This window comes from Nansenia antarctica, assembly GCF_963989245.1.
Source record: "Nansenia antarctica genome assembly, chromosome: 4".
NCBI classification, from domain to species: Eukaryota; Metazoa; Chordata; class Actinopteri; order Argentiniformes; family Microstomatidae; genus Nansenia; species Nansenia antarctica.
This window is the reverse complement of record NC_137689.1, coordinates 13,880,640-13,901,150: the sequence shown is the minus strand read 5'-3', so window position 1 is coordinate 13,901,150 and position 20,511 is coordinate 13,880,640. Positions and strand designations below refer to the sequence as shown.

Here is a 20,511-nt window from a genome sequence, read left to right as displayed (position 1 = left end):
CTTAGGTTAGTGGGCTAGCTTAATTTTAGTGTTACTAGTATGCAATTTATTGTTTTTTTTTCTGTGCTATGGATTACTTTCTACCTGCTAGATTTGTATGTACTACTGTATACTCTAATGCCTGAATTAGACAAGATCCTGCAATCATGCAATGGTTGATTATGATGCATTAATTGTGCATCGTTGTATCTTTTTGCCTTTTTTCAAAATTAACCAAGGAGTGCCTGTGACTCTCCCCCTGTTAGGAATATCTTTCAGACCAGGACGTCGTCTGGCTTCAGGGATGAGCATATCTGGGTGTCCATCGTGGACCCACCCTGGCGCAGCCCCTTCACTCGAGCCCAGAGGGTGTCCTGTTGTATGAGTCTGCTGCTCTGCACCATGGCCATCAACATTGCCTTCTGGAAGATACCCCGTAATCAGGATGAGTCTCCTGTCATCTTCCAGATTGGTATGTCAATCAGATCACTCTGCAGTTCATATCTAATGAGCAACCTGATAGAGATACAGTATGTCCCACTGACAAAGAATTTGATGGTTTTTTTAATTACTGGAGAATTATAATACTGAAGAGGAAAAAGAGACAGCAGTACAGGTGTTTGACACTTAAATCCGATGCTTTGCCCTTATGCCACTCTATATAGCATGACATTTGCTTAAATTCTGAACAATCTATGAAGCCCAATATTGTATAAAGGGTTTATCAAGATTGAATAACTTTAGATTTAATTAAGATTTTTACTTTTACATTGAAATGTATCCTTTCAAATAATTTGACCGTGGAGTGCCAGATGTTACTTTTGAAGGTAGACACAGCGATAGCTGGGGACTGCTGGCAGAGATAACTAGATGAATTATGTAGACAATTCACTCAGTCAGCCTTTTTCTCATGCTGCAGTGTCAGCGTATGCAATCACTAGCAATATAGGATTAAACCTAGGTCTGGTGCTCTGAGCCTTCTGATGAGAGCGTTGTGGTTATGACCTGACGCTTGATAAATGTTTCATAGGGTAACATATCTATCAAAATGGAGACAACAAGAGTTCACACAATTAATTATAGAGAGAGATGTTTCTGTCACCCTCTAATTACTTTATAGACTTTTAAAGCGTTTCTTCACCATTTATAAGGACTACATAGATGCTTCATAAATCATTTATGAGCAAATGTCATACAGATAGCAAAAAGGTAGTATGCTAGATAATTCCAGATACCAGGACCTGCTTTCACATCCTGTATTATGTGCTTATGAAGTATGCATGTGATTATTAATGATTTACTAGGCCTCTAGTCAAATGGGACCGATGTTTCAATGTAATAACCTCAACTATCTTGTCCACAAACATGCTTCTGATTTGATAGGCTCAGTGTCGATTACCTGGGAAGAGATTATGGTCGGGGTGGAAAGTGGCTTTCTCATGTTCCCCATCAACATCCTCATTATCACCATATTCCGCAGTATCAAGCCTCGCTCCATCCAACCAACAGAAAAAAGCAAAAACAGCAATTCCATGAAAGATCTGATGCCTTGTGCTGTTGTCATGCCAACCATTCTGAAGGTCCATTCTACTTTCTTTTTTTTTAAGCGTTGCTGTGTTAGTCTTGCTGTTTGTCTAACCTTCAAACAGTCTCATTGTTTATGTCACTCTATGCAGTGGCTTCCTTTTTTAATACTCCCAAAGCCACACATTTTCTCATGATTATATTTTAAATATATTACCCATATTGATAGCGACTGTAACTGTATGCTTTTTTAAATCAGTTTTTTCATTTGCCCATGACCAGAGACTACCTCTAGACATAGATCCCTCTGTGTTGTGTTCTTGATTTTATGTTGTGATATGTTCATGTGTGTTGTGTCCATATAGGCTGTGTCCTTGTGTACCTGTTTGTTGTGGTTCTGTGTAGGAGACAGAGGACGTGGTCAACCTGCTCAGCAGGAGCCAGAGGAACAAAGTCCCTGAGCTGAAGGAGAGGCTGGAGTCGTGTGATGATCTTTGCTCAGCGTTGGACAGAGTGCATGATGTGATTCAGCTTATGCAAGGTGCTTCACTGCAGTGCAAGAGACAGCAGAGATCCCTCCCTTAGCCTAGGAGCCCGGTCTGTTTCTGCTCTTTTGTCGTTGTTTATCATCATTTACTATTGCAGGAAAATTATGCAACAAAGAGAGAGAGAGAGGCGAGCAAAAACAACCTTTCCAATAGACAACCTCACATGCACACAAGTCTTGTTGATTACTACGACATGCCCACATGTATCTGTCTTTAACATCACCAGGAGAGAGTGAGAGTGACCCGCACTGGGTCTACTGCAGCAAGTTTGTCCTGTACTACCTCCACCACTTGTCCATGTCACTGGGGCGGCTGGGTGGGGGTAACTTCCCCAGCACAGAGGCCCACCAACAGATCCTGAGCACTGTCAATCTGCTGCTGAAGAAGGCTGAAATGGTCTTCTCCAGTCACATGGCTTACAGGTCAGCCAATATATGTTGCACTAGTGCAGACATGGGAAATAAATAATATTGTTAAAAGATGGGTTATAAAAAATCCTTCCTTCCCACAAAATCTCACCCTTCCTTCCCACAAAATACCAATTACGTTTATTGCGACTATTTTAGGACTGACATCATTATACTGTTATACTGTCAAATATTTGAAAATACACATGTTTTTCTCTCCTTGCTCTCCTCTCCCTGTAATCCGACCCAGCTCCCCCCCTGTTCCGAATGGGAACAGGAACTCTGGATGGTGGCTGCCCTGGTGGTTTGTGTTTCTGGGCTGGTTCTTGCTGCTATCCATCAGTGGTGTGTCCACCTTCTTCACCCTGATCTATAGCTTTGAATATGGCAAAGAAAGGTCCATCCAGTGGGTCATCTCTCTGGGATTGTCCCTGTTCCAGAGCATCTTCATCCTCCAGCCTCTCAAGGTATGCATCAGGGCACTAGGGGTAACTCACTTACTGAACAGCAATGCAATTGTATTTATAATGTCTGGTATTTATTGTTATACTTATTTCAGGTGTTATTCTTCATACCAAGAATTCTAGTCATTCAAGCTTTATATCATGCTCATATATCACTATTTGCACTTTTGGTTGGATGCTTAATTGCATTTCGTTGTATAGTACTTGTACTCTGCGATGACAATACACTTGAATCTAATCTAATCTTTATACTGTAGGTCCAACATTCAATTGGTTGTGTCAGAGTATATATTTACATTTCAACTTTGGGTTTGATACTAGGTGATTGGCTTGGCGATTTTGTTTGCCATCCTCGTAAAACCAGTGGCAGTAGAAGAGAGTGAGGAGATTGAACTACTGCTGGCAGGTAATAATGAAGTCAAATGAAAAAGAATAGTTCTCCCATGTGCATGATTACCACAAAACCCTTCCATCACATTGGAAATTGATTTCTGCAGTCAAACTTGACTATTCTACGTAATATGAGTGTCAGGAGTAGAATGAATAGCAGACTGAGTGGAGCTATATGTCTCCAGGTCTGCTTTACTTTCACATTTACTTGTATTTAGTGTAAACTGTTAGTATAGAGAAAAAAACTGTTTGTAAAGAATGGTGGCTTTTAGGGATTTTGTTTAACCTCCCCTCTGATATGTGGAGTGAAGGGTGCTCACTAAGAGCCCTGTCATCTCTGTTTTACAGAACAACAGGCGAGGTGTAAATTGTACTCCAGTGGGGCGACGCCCTGAGGAAAGTCTCCAGATGCTGTCTCCTGGTTGGATGGGGTTGGACATCCTGATGCTCTGCTGTTGACCTCCTTTGGTGCACTGACCATCAATATGGGAGACTTAGAGTTATGTTATTTTGAAAACATTCAATTCAATTCAATTCAACTTTATTCGCCATGTGCAGTGCACTAGGAACAAGACTTGGTATTCTACCATGCTAAACAAGCTACAATACATACAACAACATTATTTTGAAAACATGGTGTGAAGGTTTTTCTGTTGTTAATATCTGGCCCTAAGTAATCTATATGGCATAATATGTATGTATGTAATAATAATAATAATAATAATAATAATAATAATAATAATAACTTTTTATTTGTATAGCGCTTTTCCTGCAAACATTTCTTAAATTGATAATATGCTGATAGTGAGAATATTTTATTTTACTGACCCAAGACCAAAATGTTTGTTCGGGAGAGCGTGCCCTCACTCTTCACCATACCGAGTCTCTCACGTGGACACGCCTCTCCTCTGGCCTCACGCGCGCCATCCCACTCCTAACACCAAGGTAGCGAACGGTGGGATAGAGTAGCTTGCCCTAAGCCGGGATCGAACTCACAACCTTCCGCTTACCAACCAGCCACGCTAGCTAGAACACCATGAGGGTTAACTCCCATGGTGGAGTTACAGTATGACTATTTTAAGTTCTTTATTTATATATTTTTTCCCCAATTTGTTTGCACTGAATGTCGTCATGTTCCCTTGGAGACTTATGTGAGTCAGTGAGGCCCAGACGATTACAGGACTGTGATACTTGTGTGTGTCTACAATACAAACATGCCTCATCTGTCTAGCCTTGTGATGAAGCTCCTCTTTACAGATCTTTACTTTTCATGATAATAGGCTGCCCTCTTGTGCTTGCAGTTCCAGGGTATCACAACAACCAAATCATAACCAATAGCCATTGGTTGTTAGTTTACAAGAAGAGATAGTTATGCACACACATATTTGGATGTATTTAGTATGAAATAAGGTATACTTGTATGTTAGAATGTAATGGGGTGGAGACATCGATCCACATGTGTACAACCTGTGACAATTAATAGAACATATCAAACAAATGTTTTAGTTTACAATTAATTACTAATTTAAACATCTCTATATTAAACCAAGGACAAGAAGTTAAAGGCTAAAGTAAAACTAAAGTATCCTATTAATACCCAACTCATTGTTTAGGCACCACTTACATCAATCAGTTGATTAATCAAGTAATAAAACTAATTAGAAAATATTTTTTTAATCGATTGAGACAGCCTTAATTATGATTATATGTATTATTTAATGTATTTTTAAAACATCTTTATTAAATCACATACCAACCACAGAAACCAATTACATCAGGAGAAAGAAAACAACAAAAGATTTGAAATATCTTCTTTATTAAGCCATTTTTTTTGGTAGACAGGAAAAACCTTTGATTACAATATGTTGTAAGAGACCAGATACTATACATATTTGCAAATTAAAGTTAGTATCAAACATTCCTACATATATGACACCTCAAAAGAGGATGACATCAGGCAAAGCAGTGAGTGGATCACTGTACAGTAGTGCTTAATTAGACTTGTCATTCTAGGATGGTCTCACCCTCAGTGAAAACAATGTATGAGACAGGAATATCCTCCCACCACTCTCCAGTTTGTCAAAAAGACTCCAACCATCTCCAAGATGTTTTTGTTTTAAATAAATATATACAAAGAATTAACTAGTAGTTGTATTGATTTGTATACATTTAAAATTGTATTTAATATACGCCTGTTAAAGTACATTCCTGGTATACGTATAGACAGGGATTAAAGCAAAAAAAAATCTCCTGACTGAAAAAAAAATTCTGGCCAAATCGGGGCCGGTGGCTTTCCGTGCGCAAAGCACGCGTGCGATTTTCCGTTCTACGTTCTAATGCTTTGACTTTTCTTTCGAAAAATGTGAATACATTTCCGTGTTGTCGAAAATCAACGACACATCGCTAGTCAACTAACACGGCTTGTTTTGTGAGCCTGCTAACAATGTAAAGTAGTCTTCTAGTTAACTAGGTAACAATGTAAAGTAGTGTTCTAGTTAACTAGGTAGCAGTCCAATCCATTTCACTGCAGTATTTTGGCTTGACTAGCGAGTTTGTGTTGTGATTCTCAACAACGTTGAAACGTAGTTTCACCCTTTTCCATAGTTTTGAATAATAAATGTGTGGACTGACGATGTAGCGCAGCCTAACATATTCAAATAATTATTTAACAAAGTTTTATTCTGATAATTATTCCCCCTCCTCCCAGACTTACAAGGTCACACTATTATTTGATTGGTTGTTTGCGTGCCGGGTGAAGTTAGCTAAACATTTAACCTTCTAGCTAGCAAGAGAAACATAATGTCACTCTCCAAAGGTCTAAAGAGGAAAGTTGACGGTGAAAACAGGGCATTTAAAGAGGAATGGACAGCGAACTATGCGTTCATCCTACCTGGTTTCATCAATGCAAAGCCGTTGTGAGACTCACATTTTACGTGCTCACAATGTTCCCTTTCTATACATGCGAGTCGTCCTTTTCGTCAATGAATGTGATAAAGACGCACTAGAGGAATCGATTGGTGCATAAAAACCTTGAGAACTGCCGGATTAAAGTGACGTCCATAATAATAATAAATCATAATAATACATTAGATTTATAGCGCTTTTCTAGACACTCAAAGACGTCCATATCATCAGATAGCCAACAAATAGTGACCGATGGGAGATGCCAGTTTTCTCGTTAAGTGAGATTTAAATAGCCTAATATTATTTTTTCTATTGGCTCATTGTAATTATTAGTAATTATTATCCCTAGTAATGTAGCGTGTTTGCTCTGTCGTTTTAGGAGCATATAGGCTAAGCGGATTCAGCTTTTTTTATTTTTTTGCGCCGATTTTGTTGTCAATGTTTTTCATAAAATTAAACTGCATTTGCTTTGTTACTGTTCACATGTGTGGTGCAGTCACATTCACATAGCCTATAAGTAAACATTAAGTTTGAATGATTTACTGAGCTGGCGTTACTTTTTTCAAACCACACACCGCATGTCGGCTATTTCAGCACCACGCGCCATGTCCACCTACTATCACTATGAGGGGTTCAGCGTCAGTGCACCCCACTCTGTTACTGTCGCATAGTTGTAGCCAATAAAGGCCTATATGTAGGCTATATAGGCTATTATATATCATTTATATACCTAATACCTAGGGGTGTAAATCACCAGCTTCATCACGATACGATATTATATTGATTTGTTTGTATGACGATACAATGTTTGACGATTTCACAATGTCAGTCACGATACGATTTCGATTCGATTCAAGATCGATATGACGATATGATCGATATGACGCGATATCATATGCCAATCTAACACAATTATCAATTGTAATAAGTGGTAATTAACATACAGCTCATTAACACACACACACACACACACACACACACACACACACACACACACACAGGTTCAGAGAGACATCCAGTCACACACGCGCACACACACACACACACACACACACACACACACACACACAGGTTCAGAGAGACATCCAGTCACACACGCACACACACACACACACACACACACACACACACACACACACACACGTCCACACACGTGTCACACACGTCCAGCAGGTCTGATATTGGTCTGACTGGATTCGCCTCGAAGAGTAGATGTTAAAAAATATCTTTGGTGTTCAAAACGGTCAATGTATTCGCCCATTAGACTCCCGTTAGACGCACTCTCATTAGACGCACTCACACAAGCCGAACATTTCCGAAGATCACCGGAGATTGCCGAACGCGAGAGGAGGAGGAGCCGAGAAGTGGAGCCGAGCCAGTAGAGACAGACAGTCACACACGGTGAATGCGAGTCACACATTGCGAACGCGAGTATGTTAACGTCCCTGGTTCAGAGAGATGTTCCAAAATATATATTAAAAGGGATAGACTTACTGTCTCTCATCAAAAATGAAAAACATTCGTATCTTTTTCAAGTCTCTCTCTCTCTCTGCGCGCATAAGATGACGATATAGATCGATATTTTTACATTGCGTAGATGTAATCAGATCGTTAGTCAATGAATCGATGTATCGTTACACCCCTACTAATACCAACATCAAAATAGATTGTATGCCTCTACAAATCATATTACACCAGGTAAAATCCGTCACAACTTGGAATAAATCCGTCTCAACTTGAAATAAATTGACGGAAATCCGTCGTAGCGACGGAGAACTTTAATCCCTGCGTATAGACTAGGAAGGCCTCTGATGAGAGATGGCAACTAAGGCAAATCTAGTGTGTAGATATGTACATAGAGATCACACTAGACCTCCAGTACATGATCAGGGAGCACAGCCTATTCAATTTGGGAAAAACATTTATGCCAAACATTTTTCATGTGGTTATTTGCAGACTATAATGCATGTACCCAGGCAGATCATGCATCCCCTTCGCCGATTCACTGCACAGGCTATACTGAAAGTGCGTATATGTGGTCAAATTAAGACTACTAATAAAATAAAATTAAAATGATGAGAAGAAACATAGAAAACAAAAACATTTTCTGCCCATTCTTGACTCAAAACTGCCTACCACCTCAATGTAAATCATTCTTGTAAATAGCATTGGATATATTACATATTTCAATTTCCGACTTAAGCAGTTTGTATTAAAGTCTGATTGCATTCCTTCCCCTATGTTGAGTAACAGATATGTCAAAGAACAGGTATCAGACGTCACCAAAGTTTCAGAGCTGCAGGGTATAAAGGAGTGTAAAGTCACACTGGGAGTTATGGGGCCTTGTGTGGACTGGCCCCGCATCTTACCAACAAACAGTGAGCCAGACCAACAGGTTTTTCTGGTATTCTATTTACGTAGTGACAGGTAAAGACTGGAGTTTCATAACACCTAGCAAAGATACATTGAGATATCGAGCTCATGTATAGGCTGCGCTGTTAAGTAAGACTATTGGAATATCAACCAGGCATTAGCCTAAACTGAGTCAAGGAGACAAATGTGACATGTTCAACCATGGCAAACAAAACTCAAGGTCCATTCTGCCTTGGCAACACTACATTACAGAAGTCACCATAAGGAAAGCCATTGTATATCCAAAGTGGTCATAAAAACAGGACACCTATTCAGTTATTTTGTGATTGGTCTTTTGGTTTTTTAGTTTTTTTTACTGCAAAATGTACTCATTACGAACTACTCTGAAATTTAAAGATACAATTGTTGAGTGAGCCCTCTACGTCCGTTTGCCAGACACATTTGTGTGTGAATGAGGCACAGTAACATTAATATCTCTAAAGGCAAGACAGGTTTCACTGTACAAGAGGGTACATATTCAGATCTGATCAGAGCTTCAGAAACTTTGTGAAGGCTGTGTGGATGTCACAGTGAAGTGTGGGGGTACAGGCCGATTAGGTTTTCTTCTTCAGCTCCTCAAAGCGCCGTGACAGGTCATCAAAGTCGATGTCATCAGAGGTTGTTGTGTTTCCCCCAAATGAGGAAGTTGGGAGCGTATCAGGAACTGAGGGGAGCTCAGGGAGGGCGTTGTTATCGTAGAACTGAGACGAGCCGGGATAGGGGCCTGTGGAGATGGAACACAGGTTTCAAATTACATCACAAATAAATACAACCCAACACAAATATCATGAAAAGGGCAATGAGTACTGCCCTGGGAGACTGCTTTATAATGCAAGACTTATAGTTGGTGGTGACCATCAAACGTACCTGATGCCTGTGATGGAAAAGATGGTTTGACACAGAGATCATCAATCTGTGAAATACACAAGCACGTGTTAATACGACCTCTCTCGCCTATGTGTGTAGATGTTACTTGATACTATGTAATGACACATGGAGATGCAGAGATAGTCAATGGTTTCTGTTAGTACATAATCTGATCAGGGCAGGCAGAAAACGTCCATAAATTAGTGTTTTAATGGGAGAACTATCACTCGCTTAGTAAGAACGCATGCCAAATTAGAGATCTTCACAGGTCAACCCGAACCAGGACCCGAGCAGCACCCCAGAAGACCTAAAATAAGCTACTGCCATCGTCAACACGATCTGTTAATGTCATGCAAGCTATACCCCCAAGTCCACATTCTATCCGCTTTAACTCTAGGATCTTTGTAGCATAGCAAGGTGCTGCAGACAAGCAAGGGTATAAGAAAACTATAATGAACTCCTCTTCCCTGAAGGGTGACCTGTCCGTCTGTCCATCTGTCTGGACAATTGGAAGGGGGACTTACAGACTCATAGGTGGGGGGGCAGCTGGGCAACTGAGGGGGCCCGCCTCTCATTGGGGGCTGGAAGTTGTTAAAGGAATCATATGTGCCAACTGGGCCATTGTAGGCCTCCTGCAAAAAAAGAAGAAAATCACACTTTTAAAACATTTCTGATATTCAGATCCATCTGAAAAAACATTCTAGATCAGACTTTGCTCAGTCTAATAATTTTTCAATAGTATCCAATACGTATCTAAATGTTTTATTTATTTGCATCATGTTTTTTGTTTTTTCACTATATTGCAGTCATTCGATGTTTCAAGTGTTTGAATTAATTTATCCCATATGATTTTCTAATCTCTACATTTCAAATCAACACATGTACGATTCTATGACAACAAGAGTGCTAACAGTGTCATTAAAATTGTCAGTAGAAAATGTTCATACCGCTCCTTTGGGGGTCGGGTAGCTGAAGGCTGAATGCATGGGCATGGGCATGGGCATGGGCATGGGCATGCCTCCTGTAGGAGCAGTGAAGCCGCCACCACCACCACCACCTCCACCTCCACCACCGCCACCACCACCTGGCTTCCTGTTGTCAGTGTCCACGTCTATGAGGTCAGCCTCCTCGCCTGGATGCACCTCTGGCTGTGGGGTTAAGTGTCAGGGAAAGACATTAGCACCTACAATAATACCTTTTACTTGGGGGGGGGGCTCTCACTCGTAATACTCACTCTGACCATGGCATCAGGCTCATAAGGCACGTTGTAGTTCTTAGCAATCTCAATGAGGTAGCGTTCCACCAGGATCTTAGGAGGAGCCTCGACACTCAGCTTGTGCATGAGCTGGGAGGAAAAGCAATGACGGGTATTTTTAAACAAATATAAAAAGGGATTTAGGCTTTATAAGGTTTATAAACACACATTCAAATTGAAGCAGATCATCTGAAAATAACTACCCTATCATTGACTGTTGCAATCTGGTTTGTCCTACAGAGCTTGCCGTATTCCTTGCTGTATTTTGCGCACAGCTGGTCAGACACCTGTATGAAGAAGGCACATATGGTCCAGGTTTAGAATCAAACGAGGGTAATATAAACTGCACAGTTAAATTAAGGTTGAACTTGGAGCTAGTACAAGTCACTAGACATGCTCTAGCCAGGGTTTACACAGCACATTGCCTACTACTCACAATTTTGAGCTCCGAGACCTCCGACTGGAGACGCGGGGCAGCCCAGATAAGAGTGGACACTGCTTCCTGCAAGCCCGGATCGAGCTCCCTGACATAGAGGAGAGGGACAGAGCAAGAGAGACATTATAGACAACACTCCCCAGAAGGGTTAGATTTGCGCAGTTTCAAGAATCCTGCTGGCTAATGCTGGATGCACACTTCAAGATTATGCCCCAATTCATATCCTTAAACAGGCATCCCAGACAGGTTTTCACGAGAGGGGTGGAATCAGCATGTCACAAGCGTCAATTTGTGTGTAGTCTCAGAGTCCTGTAGTCAGGCTTACTGCAGGCTGGCTTACTCACTTCATGGACTGGATGAGGCCAAAGCGGGCCAGCAACAGGTCACAGTACAGCTCTAGGATCTCCATGGCCTCTACCAGGTAGTCCTCTCTGATGATGTGTTCCACACGGATCCTTGCCCTCTCATCCTTTCCTGAGGACAAGTAGTCTGCAATCTCCTTTCGTGCCTTCTGAGCTAGCTCAGCTACAGAGAAAGAGAGAAAATCCAAGAATGTCAAATCTGACAGGGTCTGGTGAATAAGGCCGCAAGTAAGGGGAGGTCATTTTTTTGTTTTTGACAGATTATGCAAGGGCAGATTGTACGATTTCAAATGATGTGTCATACATTGAAATCTGAAGTGATTAATTCTTTAAAGAAAATCCTATACAAATCTATTTCAAAGGACATTCAAGACACATGTCAGTGAACAACAGAGGAAGGACTACATGTTGTGTTCTGTGTTTATCTATTTGGAGTGTGTGTGGGAATGTGTAATTGCAGAGGAGTTTAAATCAAATTATATGTGAAGTCTCACTTTTCTTTTTCTCCAGGAGTTTCAGGCGATTGATGACCAGCCGGAGGTTGACTCTTAGTCTTTCCGCTTTGAATCCTCCTCCCAGCATGATGGTTAGCTTACTATGGACAAAGAGTAGGATAAACAATGTTAATATAATGTGGAAACCAAAGGATCGGAAGACTGAAGCATACTGATGGGGTAGACAGACAATATGTCAGGATACTGAGGCCTATTTTAGCGAACGGACGTCAGTTGTAGCTTAACAAGGGGTGTACAGTACACATAATTGTCGCTAATAATATAGTGAGTATTTGAGTGACAGCCTACTGCTTAACAGTATTTATTTATTCATGCCAACGACTTATAGACAACCATTAGTTTCCTTGCTCTCTATATTGATTGCTTTCTCATATCCTGACTTTTCACACTATTGCAGACAAAGAAAGGAGTGGACATAAGGTGCGGAGGCCCCAGATCAGAGTGAGTCAGAGGCGACTTGTGTTGTGAGGGTCTGATGACGTCATACCGGGGGGCTACAGGCAGGACTGACCAAGTTGTAACACATAGTCATAGAGCTATATATATCATATATAACATCAAAAGCAATAATAACATGCCTGCTAGCTTGTGCGCATTCAATCTGACATTTTACATTTAGAATAATTCACAACATTGACTCGATAATAGTATATATATAGACGGACTAGTTGACGTGTTGACGTTAGCCACATAATGAATACGACAAGCTAGAGAGGGGTGGGTAGTTGACCAAAAACGTTATCTACCTATCTATCGATATCATTAGTGTACTGCCAGATAGCTGATGATAATATCAGACTTGTGAAATACGAGCTGGTCATACCAAACAGGAAGCAATCCTGCCTGGCAGTTTGCTAGGTAGCTAGAGCTAAGAATACAACAAGTCCACTTTGATGGAAAGTGATATCTAGTTAGCTACAACATGGACAATCGACAACAGGGCAAGATAATAAATAAATAAAAATCATGAAATAACGCATTTATATTATTTCAGGCATTACCTGTTATGGTCGTCAACTCGCTAGGTAAACAGCAACTTCTCTTGGCTCGTTCCCTTCACTTCCGCGATTGACGGACGGATCCTTGGACGGATCTCAAACGAGCATTAACGAATCGCTTCCCCGGTTGGAATCCTTCAAAATAAGAGTGCAGTCTTGTACAATACATGAATAGGTACACAGAGGTAAGGCTGTGGTAGAAACAGAGATGTTCTTCACCCCTTTCAGTGGAGGCTGGTTCTCCTTTGAATTTGGAGAAAATGAGTCAGAATTGCATGGCCAAATCAACTCAAATGAACTTTCTGACAGTGTAGCAGTCTAGTGGCTTTTAAACAACTCTGAACCATAAGGAACCATCTGACTATAAGATGAGAAATAGGGGGAAAAAAAGAGCTATCCCTTTAATAAGCTCTTAGTTCCGGTAATCACTTCTCAATCATTTTGTTCCCAAATCAAAAGTCACCCCACTAATTACAGCTGTTATATAGCCAAAACTACCGTTAAAGGCTCACAATCGTTACTTGTGATGCACCTGCCAAGACCCTGCCCTTCTACAGGCAGTATTCAGATGTCCCGACAATTTCAGGACTATTTGAGCATCTACAATACCAATTGCTATGGACGTGCAACTTACATGTGTGTGGCTCATTGGCTACATACTACCTGGCCAGTCTGACTTTATGGATGGTATTTGCTTTAACCATAAAAGTCCAAGAGGTTGACAAATCTGAAAGTTGGTCTACAAGTGCCAGTCCTCAATAGACCATAAATCAGTATATAATGTACATAACATTTATTGAAAAATAATAGCAAAAACAAACTACACCTGGAAACAACTTCTTTATTGCAAATGTACTTATTTAATGTTAAACACATTTACATGGACTGGTTAATATATTGCAGATTTCAAAAAAGAAAAGAAAAAAAGACTGTACAAAAAAATGTATGTATATACATTAATATGTATCATAACACCATATCAATGTTACAATTTCAGTTTGCTGGCTGAGACTTCCTTGAGTTTCTTCTTCTTTGATGCCCCGTCCTTGACTCCTTTGATCTGGCTCTTCACTTGGTCTTGTAGTTGAGAGAAGAAGGCAGAAGAAGAGCGCAGAGCTTTGTCCTTCCCCTCGTCCTGTCACACACAGAGAACACATTAAGTTAGCTCTGCATCTGCTTCAATTATTATGCTGAACCGATGATGGCCCACTACATGAACGGGCCAATCCTTGTTGTGTGAAGCAGCCGCTTAGCTTAGATGCAGCATGTTGATTGACATGTCGCGTCCACATTTTGTCACTGGTTTTGATTTGATGTTGTCAACAAATCAAATGAAAACACAGAATCCTAATGCCTTCCTTCATATACTTGTCTTCTGTCACATTGTTTTGAGACAGAATTTCACTGTCATCTTTGAACAGGGCTCCCAGCTCATGCCCATGAATATAATCTGTACCTTTAATTTAGCTTTTGAATGCAATCTACCAACTGATTATTGACCCCAAACGATGACAGATGATCACTGAGGGAGTAACATCTGAGACATGTGGCCATTTTGTTTGATGAGGAATGGCTCCATTTGAGATGAGCTATGCCGTAAAGGCTGAACATTGACTGTTTGCTTGGAACTAGAGATGTCCTAAAATGGATTTCTATACACTTGTATGATCACATATCAAAAGATGAGTTGAATTAGTCATAACAAGAATATGCTGTAAACCAGGATATGTTTGGCCATGTTAGTATGGAATGTTTACATTAGACAATTCATGCTCCATTAGGACTGATGAACAATGGACTGTTGTTCATGTGCTGTATGGAAGATAAGCAAATTATTATAAGTTAAAAGTTATAATAATATGTTAAAAGTGTCACTCAACAAATACAATCAAACACCTTCCTGAGTCTCACACACTATGATAAAATGTGAACAACACTGAGGTGGAAGAAAAATACAAACCTTCAGCAATGTTGCTTTGCCTCCTTTGGTGAGTTTCTTGAGGTTCTCAGCCACCTCTGTCTTTGACGGCTTCTTATTATTCCCTTCAGTTCTGTTGGCCTCTTTCAGTTTCTGTCTCTTCTCCTTCTCATGGATCCTGATACGCTTCACCTTCTTCTTCTTGCGTCTCTCGCGTTTCCTATCTGTATCGGTTTTCTCAGAGTCGCCCAGCACATCACCAGCTTTGTTCTTCCCCTAAGATTGGGGGGAAATATTGTAGCATAAATACCTCATGTTTAAAAGGATAATATTGGACAACATAAATCATTGTGTTAGCAAGTAAGAGTACATTGTACACGATAGTTTTGTAAGTTGAAGAAACACCTAAAAGTAATAATTCACCTCCAGAAAACAGTTCAGAGAGGGATGCATGACAAACCTTGACTTCCTCAGGAGCCAGCAGAGTTGCATTACTCGCGCTGACTGGAGCAACCTCCTCCATGGCGATAGACGGCAGATTGGACACAACTTTCACCTCAGGAACAGGCTATTGGGCACAAAGAGAAGTATATTTACGTTTAAGTGTATTGTGATATGTACTGAGATGCAGTCCAAACAGCTTTGAAATAACCCTCGAATACAAATAACATCAATTACATCACTAATATTGACAAATTCACTTACTGGTCTGGGTGTGAAGTGGAAGTTCGACAGAGCATCAAGTTTAAGGAAGAGAGAGTCCATGAGCTTTTGAATTTCCACATGGGTTGGATTTTCTTCTTCCTCAGTCTTTTGCTAAAATACAAGAGAATATAGTCGTCAGTACATCAGCCCCAACTCATCAAAACTTGCACTAGCAGGCAACTCTGGCCACACACACCTCACCGCATTTTGGCTATTTGTCCCGATTGTGCTCCATCAGAACACATTTCAATACAATCGTGTCATAATATTTCATTTTCACACAATAGGCTAGTTATCATGCCACATTCTATCCTAAATTGCTTCTCCAATCGAAGGGCTTTATTGAGGTAGCCCTAAACAGAAACTTAAATTAAAGTTATTAGCCTATCGAACCGGTAGGCTACCTCATCTGAGGTCATATTCGGAGAGGGAGAACATTTGTTTTTAATCACTTGGATCTAATCAGGTTGAGGATAGACCCCGATGCATCGTGTATTGGAGATGTTTGTCCACAGTTCCGTTTCGGAACTGATTATACACTGGTTTGTTCAGGTTCGGGTCTTTAGATTTAAAAAGAAGATTTTTGGACCTGTGATGACCTCTAGTGTCTACCTTTTTCCTAAGCATATAATTATTTGTCAAATGTAGGTAGTTGAGATGGCAGTTTATTCAAAATGTATCAAAACGTGCACAAATTCAGCAGTATTTACAAGTGTGTACCAACTCTACTGTATGAGAACATGGCTTGGAAGTCCTACCTGATTCTGCTTGAGGTATTCTTGCTCATACACCTCTGCAAGGCTCAGCTTGCTCTTCTCCTGGTCCAGAGTCAGCCTCTTCTTGTATTCAAACACCTCTTCCTTAGGCTTCTCCTTACGTACCACATCATCCCACACCTAAGGAAGAACTACAAGTGAGTCTGCAAATAAAAGTATTTGAAATGTGCCACATGTGGAAACAGTGTGGTACTCTTTTACTACAACTAATAACAATCAGAATGATATTTACACACAGGGTTAAATGGTAAATGGACTGCACTTATATAGCGCCTTTATCCAAAGCGCTTTACAACGGCCTCGCATTCACCCATTCACACACACATTCGCACACCAGTGGCGGCAAGCTACCATGCAAGGCGCCGGCCCGCTCACTGGGAGCAATTTGGGGTTCAGTGTCTTGCCCAAGGACACTTCGACATGTGGCCAGCCGGGGCTCGAACCGCCGATCTGCCAACCTTGCGATCATTAGACGGCGGCTCTACCTCCTGTGCCACAGCCACCCTGTCTTAGGGTTCCATACAGGAATGAATGGTCTCCATACTGACCTGGTCTTTAATTCTCTGCTTGATGATGTCCTCCAGCTGCAACGTGGTTTCCTCTGTGACAGCAGGTGCTGAGAGAGAACAAAACACATACACACACCTCAAACTCTAAGCAGTTATCCTTAATTGGCACGTTAACAGCAGAGCAAAACTGGACAGACTGACAGGCATTTGGCACCTACCCATCCTGGAGGCCTGGTCAAATACCACGTCCACCTCCAGCAGGCTGTTCTCTGGTCGAGTCTGAGCTGAGACCTCCCCCGTCAGTTGCCATGGCTTCTCTCCCATCGCAGCCTTCTCCAAGTCCTGGATTTTTTCAGCCATCTGTGTGTTATAAGATTTTGCCGTTATGGAATGTGCTCCATGAAATCAAGTTAAAAACAAATGAGATGTGACAAACCAAAAATGCTTGATGTATTGGGGATACTTGGGGTTCTCCCCAAAGAATGTTAGAGGGGAACCTTGTTGACTTGGCTCCGCCACTATGTAAACATTTAAGAGCAAATTTAACTGAGATTTAGTAATGATAAAGTAATCATCTTTGATCACCAATGTCATCATTGTTAAAGATAAAAGTGCAAGAATTTTAGCTGTATTTAGCAGAATTGTAGCACATTTTGACATGAAAAACACAAGTCGGTTTTAATAATGAAATCCACCACCACCGTGTTGAAAAGTCATAGGGAGAACCCTGTTATAGAAATATTGAATCTATTAAATAATTATTTTGGGAGAGGAACGTGATTCTATCAGTATTATCAATTGTGAAGCAGAGACAAATTATCAATTTTTAAGTCTGCTTTTGCAACTAAATGTTGTTTGTAAAACATACACAAGACAAGACGTTTGTGCCACACCTCTGTTTTTTAGATTACTAAATAATAAAGAATATAGTTATCATTTTTGAATCATGTTAGATAGAGACATGTGATTTGGACTGTTTGTACGCTTTTTTGTGTGTCTCCAAAAGAGCAAGTGATGTTAATTTTACCAACATGTTGTTTGTACCTTATCTTGTCGCTTCTCAAAGGATGACTTGGAGACAGATTTTGGTGCACTTTTGGCCTTTCCCCCAAAAATGTCCTCCACGTCCTCTCCCTCGCTGTCTTCAGGTAGCTCAAAGGTCACCCTCTTCAGAGCCTCCTTGGCTTGCCTGCTTTCTTCATCCTCAATTAAACCCCTGCAACAGTACAGTAACATGTCAGCAGGACAAAACAAACATAACATTAGCCTGTTTTACAGGGACCTAATTTAAAATGTTTCTATGAATACACAATGATGAGACTTTACAACACTAGTCATTGAAATAAAGGTTTCGGTCCTTACTCTTCATGATCATCATCCTCCTCCTCCTCATCATCGTCGCCGTCGACATCCTCCTCCTCGTCATCCATACTGTCCTCTTCATCCTCAGCAGCCAATTGGTCATCTGCTTGTGAAGGTCCCCCTTCCACCGAATCAAAGAAGTCCTTGTACTTCAGATTCCTGGAACTTTTCAACTACGTACAAAAGGAACACGTGAGTTAAAAATATGTGTCTGCAGTAATGACAAATTGAAACACAACATTTCTTCAATCTAGGGCTGCAACTAAAGACTATTTTATTATCGATTAATCAATCGATTATTTTATCGATTCTTCTATATGATTAACTTACAACAAAAAACATGCTTTTGAATGTGATGACAGGCAGACCAGAACCAGTGATATCTTGTTCAACTAAAAGGCATTTTATAAAACATGAATGGCTCATCCATCATGAATATGAAAATTGTCAAATTTACAAAATCGTCGAAATAAGCGATAATAATAAGTCGACTAGTCATTGCAGCCCTACTTCAATCATGGCATCAAATGTGAAAGAATCGGCAGAAACACAGATCTGGAAAAATAGAAACAGTCTGTAAATTAAAGTATAGACTCTACTTACTGTGCTTTGTTTCTTTTGTCTTTTGACATCCTCAAGGTCCTCAAGGTCTACTTCATCATCCCCAGAGGGCAAGTCCAGGAAGTAGTCTACGTCATCATCCCCGCCATCTCCCTTCCCCTCTCGTTTGTCCATATCGTCCAGGAAGGTTTCCATCTCTGAGAGCTTGAAGAACCTGTCATCAACCTCTGAAGAAGGTCCAATTGGTCTGGATACTTTCCCCAAAGAGCTCTTCTTCTGCTTAGCTTCTTTTTCAAGCACACCTACATCAAAATCTACATCAGAGTCCTCATCTGTGATTTCCCCTGCCGCTTTAGGGAGGGCTGCTTCTCCTTCCCCACACTCCAAACCCTCATCTCCCACCTCCTCTTCATCTTCCTCCTCATCCTCTTCCTCAGCTATTCTCAAATCTTCATCCAAGACAGCCTGACTCACGGCTGTCTCAAAGTGCTCCAACACTGTAGTATTCTCTAGCTCCAACTCCTGCCAGATCTGTTCTTCGTCAAAGTTCTCAACCACTAGCTGATCCAGTGCGCAACCTTTTGTGTCCATTGGCTCACGCAAATCATACAGAGTCTTTGTGAGGGAGGTGAAGTCAGCTGCCACTCCATCCTGCAGACTAAAACAAGAGTAAAACACAGACATGTTAAAAAAAACTATTGTTATGTCTGAAGCAGTAGGCTTAATGTTCTTCAATCCTGGTCCCGGAGACCTGCAGGATGGGTAATAGGATTTCATTCCAGACCAGTAATGGAAAAGTTAGGATATTTATAGCATAGCATAGAGTACAGTACAGTGTTTTATTGTATAGTATAGTAGTATAGTAGATAGTGTACATAGCCTTTATTTATGTACACCAGCTCTTTTCCCTTTTTTATTTTACCCGTGGCCCTCATGTTTTTAGTCTTTTTCCAAGCACCAGGGAATCCTAAATTTCGTTGTATGGTACCTGTACTGTATTAATGACAATAAAGACCATTCATTCATTCATAATGCCTGGCACACTAGCCCTAAGCCAAGACAGGTTGGTAACGTTGTCTGGCTAGTATTGTATGGCGGCTGGATTTCGCAACAATTGTTGTTCGCTATGAACTATGCAATGTGCTTGTTTGTGATTTGGACTGGAGATATGCCATACCATTTACTTGGGGGGAGGGGTGTTACTGTTGAGCAGCCAAAGTAGATTGTGAATGGGGCAAAAGTGCTCACAAGGTTTTTACCTTATGGCCTTTCTTTGGCCTATCATGTCAGACACGTCACATGTTAATAAGGCCCCACAAGCTAGAGCAAAAGCATGGACATGAAGCATGCTATACTGCACGAATCATTCATTATAGCTTTGCACCGATCAGACATATTCGGCAGTAGGAAAGAAATGTCGCACTTACCTTAGAAATTGTTCTAGGTGTGCAGTGTTGATGTTAAGTAACTTTAGACAGTTTCCCAACGTGTAATTGATGTCCTTCGTAGCCATGGTTCTTGCTCTGCGAGCTCATGTGGACATGTGAGGAGTAACAGACAAATGTGTCCGCCCGGAAACACTTTAAATGGCGCTACAAGTTCCGGATAACGTTGCACGA

At 40.8% G+C, this 20,511-nt stretch overlaps 2 protein-coding genes across 2 annotated transcripts; both read right to left on the bottom strand.

Annotated features, from left to right (window-relative positions):
* Positions 1-7,553: 7,553 nt before the first annotated feature.
* Positions 7,554-13,118, bottom strand: ist1 (IST1 factor associated with ESCRT-III). Its single transcript, XM_080529976.1, has 10 exons — positions 13,065-13,118; positions 12,043-12,143; positions 11,531-11,711; positions 11,187-11,274; positions 10,954-11,037; positions 10,730-10,840; positions 10,443-10,643; positions 10,020-10,127; positions 9,496-9,541; positions 7,554-9,352 (listed from the first exon to the last, which is right to left on the bottom strand). Exons 2-10 carry the CDS (start codon positions 12,128-12,130, stop codon positions 9,183-9,185), a joined length of 1,077 nt encoding a protein of 358 aa, XP_080386102.1. The 5' UTR covers positions 12,131-12,143; positions 13,065-13,118; the 3' UTR covers positions 7,554-9,182.
* A 792-nt stretch (positions 13,119-13,910) lies between these two features.
* On the bottom strand, positions 13,911-20,419 carry mphosph10 (M-phase phosphoprotein 10 (U3 small nucleolar ribonucleoprotein)). Its single transcript, XM_080528171.1, has 11 exons — positions 20,320-20,419; positions 18,935-19,550; positions 18,332-18,504; positions 18,014-18,185; positions 17,188-17,329; positions 17,009-17,076; positions 16,443-16,580; positions 15,685-15,795; positions 15,440-15,547; positions 15,022-15,255; positions 13,911-14,196 (listed from the first exon to the last, which is right to left on the bottom strand). Exons 1-11 carry the CDS (start codon positions 20,403-20,405, stop codon positions 14,047-14,049), a joined length of 1,998 nt encoding a protein of 665 aa, XP_080384297.1. The 5' UTR covers positions 20,406-20,419; the 3' UTR covers positions 13,911-14,046.
* Positions 20,420-20,511: the final 92 nt, after the last annotated feature.

What these genes read in the sequence shown, in the direction of transcription:
- ist1 (XM_080529976.1), bottom strand. Translation starts at nt 12,130, where the DNA reads ATGCTGGGAGGAGGATTCAAAGCGGAAAGACTAAGAGTCAACCTCCGG. An exon ending in TTGCAACAGTCAATGATAGG is followed by an intron (nt 10,841 to 10,953) that starts GTAGTTATTTTC and finishes TTTTCCTCCCAG; the next exon opens with CTCATGCACAAGCTGAGTGT. An exon ending in GCCCCCCCACCTATGAGTCT is followed by an intron (nt 9,542 to 10,019) that starts GTAAGTCCCCCT and finishes TGTATTTCACAG; the next exon opens with ATTGATGATCTCTGTGTCAA.
- mphosph10 (XM_080528171.1), bottom strand. Translation starts at nt 20,405, where the DNA reads ATGGCTACGAAGGACATCAATTACACGTTGGGAAACTGTCTAAAGTTA. An exon ending in GAGGATGATGATCATGAAGA is followed by an intron (nt 18,186 to 18,331) that starts GTAAGGACCGAA and finishes GTACTGTTGCAG; the next exon opens with GGGTTTAATTGAGGATGAAG. An exon ending in AATACCTCAAGCAGAATCAG is followed by an intron (nt 15,796 to 16,442) that starts GTAGGACTTCCA and finishes CTTGTATTTTAG; the next exon opens with CAAAAGACTGAGGAAGAAGA.